This window comes from Epinephelus moara, chromosome 9 (genome assembly GCF_006386435.1).
Source record: "Epinephelus moara isolate mb chromosome 9, YSFRI_EMoa_1.0, whole genome shotgun sequence".
In the NCBI taxonomy this organism is placed as follows: Eukaryota; Metazoa; Chordata; class Actinopteri; order Perciformes; family Serranidae; genus Epinephelus; species Epinephelus moara.
The window spans coordinates 21029709-21037022 of record NC_065514.1 but is presented as its reverse complement, the minus strand read 5'-3'; the positions used below and the strand labels follow the sequence as shown (position 1 = coordinate 21037022).

At 40.6% G+C, this 7314-nt stretch overlaps 1 protein-coding gene across 1 annotated transcript; it reads left to right on the top strand.

Annotated features, from left to right (window-relative positions):
• The first annotated feature begins 3055 nt into the window (after nt 1-3055).
• On the top strand, nt 3056-6408 carry LOC126395669 (bone morphogenetic protein 10-like). Its single transcript, XM_050053310.1, has 2 exons — nt 3056-3532; nt 3854-6408. The coding sequence occupies exons 1-2, from the start codon at nt 3193-3195 to the stop codon at nt 4897-4899; spliced, it is 1386 nt and encodes a 461-aa protein (XP_049909267.1). The 5' UTR covers nt 3056-3192; the 3' UTR covers nt 4900-6408.
• Nucleotides 6409-7314: the final 906 nt, after the last annotated feature.

Sequence of the window (7314 nt, the reverse complement as noted above, 5' to 3'; positions counted from 1 at the left end):
TTGCAGACTGGATTTTACGCTGTGCTTCATTTTATTCGTGGGTCACTAACTACTAAACAGCACCCACTGGCTACTTAAACAACCCCACTTTTATGTGTCCTGAACAAGCTTATATTAATAGATAAAGCAATTAAGTGTCCTTGTAAGTGTCCTTATGAGTTGTCCTTAGTGCATCTAGTGAACTGTGGATATTCTTCTTTCAAACATTTTTATGGTTGTCTGATGTACATGTGTTCACAACCAGGGCAATTTTTCCTATTATTTACACTACACAAAGTATACACAGGACACTGTACAACATGATAAACAAATTTCATGTATGAGGACTTGAACTTTAACGTGACTTAACCTCTTCAACTTCACCCCTCCCTCCAATATACCTATTTTTATCTTTTTTTTTTAGGGGGGACAGAGGTCTTAATGGGGAAACAGCAGTTCAACAGTAGATACCACATAGAAGTAGAATACATCATATGAAAACTCGGATCCTGAATATTAATTTAAGATGCAGCTCTGCACTGTGTGTCAAGTTTTTCTAGTCATGAATATGTAATAAACATTGTGCCCTGGTTATAGGCACCTATACAAACTTTTAAAATTTAGACCTTATGGGGGCTTAGAACATTATTATGGAAGTATATGATGGCCATTGTCATGCTCCATTATGTCTCATAAGTTGTTGCAGCACTTTTGGGATGGATACCTCTTGTTACTCAGATTTGGTGCTAAATTTAAGACCTTTTTTTTATTTATTTTTTTACCACTCAGGTGTTGATAAAAAAAAAAAAAAAAAAAAAGCAGTCAAAAATCCCTCCAAATGCCACAGTAAGATAGCAAGACCTTAGGAAACACCACCGAAAAATCCGTGCTGTGATTTGGTATTGAAACTTTTGACATTTGGAGATTTCGGTAAGGACTGCATTTTTCAGCAATTGGAGGGTGAGCACTTCTGTTCTGGAAACTGGAACTGTCTAGTTTTGTGTTTGGAAAGTTTCATGAGGCTGTGATTATCCTAGATGTCACAATAGGTCATTTTACACAGTGAGTTCAACTTACAAAAAAACAGGTCTCACTACATGGAATGGCTACTGTGGTGACTAACATCATCACACATGAGTAAAATTTGGGTCATTGAATTCACAAGAGCCTCAGCTTTCCAGTCACACCTAATGTATGCAATACAATGGGTGAAAATAACACATTTGTACAACATGAGAATAGCTACATGGGACTAGCATAAAGTGCCCACAGAACCCATTTTCACACAGATATCTTGAGGTCAGAGGTCAAGGTATCCCTTGCTAACATTTAGCCCAACTTTTGGAGCCCCTTGACCTTTCTGACAAGCTTGAAATGGTTGGTACTAAAGGCCAGTGGATTCCTTTGGTCTTCTTGTTTCATATGATAGCATCTTCACTCTAGCTTTAAAACTCAGCCCACTAGGCATCAGCGCAACTGCAAATGTGGGTCATATTGGGGTTAAATGCCAGTTTGCTGCATTTGTCAGCTGTAAAAGATTTCTGGCACTCAGTGCAATGATATGCAAGCTTTCAAAGTAGTCTAACAGAGCTCCAAAAAGGCCACATCGGTGCCAAATTGCAGGTGCATTAGCCAAAAATACACTGACAAATTTATTTAATTATGCAAGGGGAGCACTCTGGAAAACATGTTCAACTCCCGGTCATTACAAACAGAAAATAACTAACAAAAATATGGCATAAAATCTACTGTAATATGACCCAGAAACTATTGCAATAGTGTTCAGATTGCTTTGTCTACCCCAGTATATATGCGGTTCTTTGCAAATATGAGAATGTTGCAATGCAAAGACATAACATTGATATGTAGAAACAAAAGCAGCTCATTTTAACTTTGAATTTCTGATTGAATATCTCATAAATCACAGACTTGGCAAAAAGTGTTTGACAATATTTGGTTTATACATGCACTATCAATGCATGTCGCAGTTGTAACATAATGATAGTGATGAATCATTTTCTGTGAACATCTTGCTTTGTTTATATTCATATTTCCTCTCTATTTAGGACCACATAAATATGTTTAGTGCATTTATACCCCCAGACAAGCTGTCAGGACATTCATGTAACCTCACATCTGCAGTAGCCATGAGGAGCTATTATGAACTTATGAACTTGTATGTTGCACACAGCCACCGAGAGGGCTGAAATGTGTTGGCATTAGTCATGTTTCCTCCTGCGGGCTGCAGGGCTCACTTACATAAGTGGTGACATTTTAGATAGGCTGCACGCTGAGGATTCACATATGTATATGTCTCATATACATTAATGAAGCTGGATGAAATTTCTTATGCCACACTAATCTGCAGTTATGTATATTTCATCGCTTTTAATTTGTTGTCATTTGTTTAAGTGGGTGTACGATGAAATGATGGTGATGATTGCATATGCGAGCTGTCAGACAGCTGCTATTAGGACACAAAACCAGCAATTAGCTAAAAGGGTATGCAAATGAGATCAAATCAGTTCCCTTCACAACCTAATGAAAATGTTTAATTCAAATTAAGATGAGGAGGCAGAAGTACACATATTGAGTCTACACTGGCCTCTTGTGGAGATTGCAAAGCATAAATTCACAATATTGTTAATTGGTAATTGATATTCTGCTTTAGAAGGGGTAATAGTTCCCACAATTAAGTTTCCGTGTTTGATTTGTTCACATTTTGGTGAAGTTAAGTGCAAGAACTTCACAATCTCTAATCCATCAGTGTTCTTTATAAATAAATCATCACGGTTAAATCTTTTGATTTCAGCAGTGCTGCATATTGCAGCTCAAAAATGAACTGTCATAAATCTACTGTAAGGCAAGTTTTGTGGTTAATCAGGAGAAAAGCATACATCACAACGAGACAGAATATCAGTGGAAATATGGATAGTCATAAGTTCCTGGCGGGGAGAGAGAGAGGAGGGCCGAGCAGGGCCTTAGTGACATCTCCAAACATGTCAGCACAGCACATTGGACAGCACAGCCCTGCCCTCAGAACCAAACCTCAAGATCAACAAGGGCAAAGCTGTGTTCTCGTTGCCCCTGTTGTCCTTTAACGAGTCCCTCCACGAAAGGTTGAACCGATTGCAGGTGTCCTCTCCAACGGATCCATCCCGCCTTCTCATCTGATATTCAGTCTTTGGATTTAAACCTTTCCTCCTCTCCACCATGACCGTTTCAGTCCGCTCCAACCTTGGCTTTGTCTTCTCTCTGAATGTCCTGCTTCTGATGTTGACTGGTTTGAGCTTGAGCAGTCCCATCAGGTCTCCTGAGAGCCATCACAGGGTATCAGTCGGTAGGGATGTAGGTGATAATCCGCTACTTGATGCACAGGACTTTCTGAGCCAGTTTCTGTCCACAATGAACCTCACAGAGCTGAGGCCCCAGGCCAGGCCCCTCGCTGCCCGTAAGGAGCCACCAGAGTACATGCTGGAGCTGTACAACCGATTTGCCAATGACCGCACTGCTGTGCCCTCAGCCAACGTTGTGCGCAGTTTCAAGAACGAAGGTAGAAACTTGTTTTTGTTCAACAAAACATAGAATTTTGGGAAATGTATATATTGCATAAAAAATAAAAGCTTTGTTTTGCAGTTTTTAAAGGTTTCGTGCAAAGTGATTTATAGAAGTCAAAGTGCTATAAATCTGGAAGTGTTAGTGGTTTTTGGAGCTTTGGAAATGTATAAGTTATATGGTTTGAACAAACCAAAAACATCTGTCATGTGTATTTGATACAAGGGTACATTTTAATATTTAACATAGTTTAACTTGATTTTTGATCACAGAAACATACAAAATGCATTGAGACACATTATTGATGTTTTGATTTCAGATTCCTCCCCCTTCAGTGTAACGGCCAGGGGTGTCAGGATACATCCCCTGCTTTTCAACATCTCAATACGCCACAGTGAACACATAACAATAGCTGAGCTTCGCCTTTTCACCCTGTTCCAGAAGGCCCAGAGACCAAATGTTGGCATTGACTGCAAGGTGACCATATACAAAATACACGAGGGCGTTCTTTGGACAAAAGAGGTGGGGAAAGAAGGGAGAAGGAGGGATAAAGAGGAGGTGGTGGAGATGAAGGATTTGGAAGAACTGGTGACAAAGCATATCCATGCCAGAGATAACAGCTGGGTGTCGTTTGACCTGACTCATGTGGTTGCACTCTGGCGGAAGTCAGGCTGTGCAACTCACAGATTGGAGGTTCATATAGCAAATCTGGGGTCAGAAGAGGAAGAGGCCAGGCGGGAGGTCACAGAACAGGGCCAGAGGTTGGTTGAGGTTGATATCGACAGGAGCTTGGATGGGAAACACAATGCGGTGATGATTGTATTCTCAGACGATCAGAGCAGAGACCACAAACAGGATAAACAAGAGCTCAACCAGATGATCGAACATGAGAATGACCTTCCTGAAAACGTGGGCCGGCGCCAGCAAGCTTTCTGGGAGCACGTTAATCACAACGCCAACCAGGACGAGCTGGACAAACAGTCCCTGGAGCAGCTGCAGTCCAACGTTATCTATGACACGCCTCCCCGAATCCGTCGCAATGTTAAGAGCGAGCCCTGCAAGAGGACCCCGCTCTTTGTGGATTTTAAAGACATTGGCTGGGATACGTGGATCATCCAGCCTGTGGGCTACGAGGCGTATGAGTGCAACGGCGTGTGCAACCCACCTATGACCTCTGAGGTCTCGCCTACCAAACATGCCATAGTGCAGACACTGCTGAGTGTTAAGAGCCCAGAGAGGGCATCGCGTGCCTGCTGTGTACCCACTAAGTTAGAGCCCATCTCACTCCTTTATCATGATAACGGGGTGATCACATTCAACCACAAGTATGAGGGAATGGTGGTGGCGGAGTGTGGCTGTAGATAGTCTTGAACACTAGAGATAGAGACTGTGCTATCTACTTATCCTCTCATGTGCTTGTTTCCACAGTATCTAAGATCTCATACAGTGGTGTGTAAACTAGATTTATAGCTGTAAATTAGGGATGGACACAAATCTGTGCTAAATGATGTACATTTGTAATTGTATAAAGGTGAAATAGTTATAATTATATTAGTGTAGAATATAAATTTGTCTGTCATGATTTATTATAATTATTTGAGTCGGAGTTTTGTATTTTGCTTTTGGGTAAGTTCCACACTTCATTGTAAATTACAGGCCATATTCTTGCACAGATGGCATCAGCGCCATGCGACACAGTGACGGATAAAAGAAAAAGAAAGAAGATTCTGAAAGCAGATGTCTGAGTATTCTTGTAAAAATCTCTCTCCACTTTATTCAGATGAAGCGAGCTCCATGTCATTAGGGGCGAGTCAAAAGGTTAAACTCTGCAGCACTGATATCAGTTACCATAACAACCTTTTGAATAATTTGGAAATAGGTCTCCGTGTGTGAGATCTAAGCACAAATAATGTACTCTGAGTGCAAAGTTTCAAGGTACAGTCTCTGACAAAAGCGCTTGCGCTTTGGGTTATTTCAGTTCAGGTGCTGGAACAGAATACACTTAATAGAATCTTCCACATACTATCTTATTGCAAAATCTAAATGTAGAATCATTGATTTTTCACCACAGGCCTTTCTCAGAACTTTCTTTTTATCATCTACATTTTGCTCTGGCAGAAATTATTCCTAATGCACAAGTCGAGGAGTTCCATCTTATTCAAGCTGATTTGAAATATTGGCATTTTAGGATATATTACGATGATTTGCACTACTGATAGGACGCTGTGTGTTTTTTTAAAATATGAAAAGTCTCTTATTTTCAATTGTAATTGAATCACAGTCTTGCCAAGATGCTTTATAAGTAGATATACATGCTGCAGATTTGTAAATGGTATCATTTGTTTCTGCACCCTGTGGCATGTTGGAGGCACTGAAACGTTTTAAAGAATGTGACATTTTTCTTCTTATTTGCTTGCCAAACTTGCAGAAAAATATATTTTCGCTGGCTTTTGACCAGGAGAGGATTTTCACGGTGTCTCGGAGCACTTCGGGGCTTCTTGTCTGAAAAATGAACAATTTCTCCTACCTAACGTTGCTGTCAACTGCTGTGAATTCTCTCTTCACGCCCCAGCCATTCATATCCTGCTTTTGGTTCTCACACCAATATTAATGTTATTATGGGTTGGAAAAATAAAACATCTGAAAACAAATATAGTCACTGAGCAACTTCTGATCTCTTGTGCACCCTCATTTATTGTCAGGTAATCACAGCATTCCCTACCTAACAACCTTAATCCCCATCCCTCTAGCGTCACATGCCTGGAGGGCCTCTCTCTGCCCGCTCCCATGCCATAGTGATAACGAGGTGTCAGAGCCTGGAGTCTTGTAGACCGTCACTCAGGATGAGACGCCACTCCAAGTGGTAGCGTTTGTTAGAAGGTGGTGTCAGATTCCTGGTCTCCAACACCAACATGCTCTATTGACAATCCTGCCATCAGGTTGCTCGGTGCCCTCTGAACCCTCCCACTTCCTTTTTCTGACACGGGCATGCTGTACACTCTTATCAAGGCCACAGCAACAGTACTACAGATGGAAAAAATACATGTCACATCATCACCTAGCTTCTGCTGTTAACAGTCGGAAGCAGATAACAATAATGGAATAACACTGTGGAACTTTCTAACTCAATAGGATCCTCACTCAGCACGCGGATTTACATAGGCCAAGTGTGCAGGGCAGAGATATCGACTCACAGTAAACAAATTGATTCCCCAGTGTGAAACTTATTGAGAATAAAGTTTCAAAATGTAGAAAATATTCCTAAAAACAGCAATATTCCTGACTTCTTTGTTGGCTTGTTGCCATTGTAGTTTGGGGACTGTACATGGTTGGTGTGAGGAGGGGGCTGAATCTTTAATTTCAGTTAATAAAAGGCCCCTTCCTGCGTTGTTAATATTTACCTCTGACTCTAATTTTGTCTTTCCAATGTCATTTTCTGTTTGTTTTGTCAGCTTGAACACTCTGATATTCACTGTGTGTTGTCGTGGGTTCATCACATTCTGTTGTGCTGGCTTTAGTTTATGGAAAACAGAAGCAAACAACTGCACCGACTGTTTGAACGTTAACAGAGCTTCAATAAAAATACAAAAAGGAAGAGTTTCATTACTCTAAAATAATTAAGCGTTATAAATGAATAGTTTTGTTTATGTGTCTTACTGTTTTAGGAACTGAATTTGTAGTTGTCCAAATCTCATATGTGAACATTTCACACCTAAACATCTGCAACTGAAACAGTGCTTAATATCTGTGTACTAATGGTATGGCCATGGTATTTGATCA

Bases quoted from the DNA above. Each gene is read 5' to 3' on its own strand.
- LOC126395669 (XM_050053310.1), top strand. From the start codon at position 3,193: ATGACCGTTTCAGTCCGCTCCAACCTTGGCTTTGTCTTCTCTCTGAAT. The intron at 3,533-3,853 runs GTAGAAACTTGT...TTTTGATTTCAG, and splicing joins GCGCAGTTTCAAGAACGAAG to ATTCCTCCCCCTTCAGTGTA.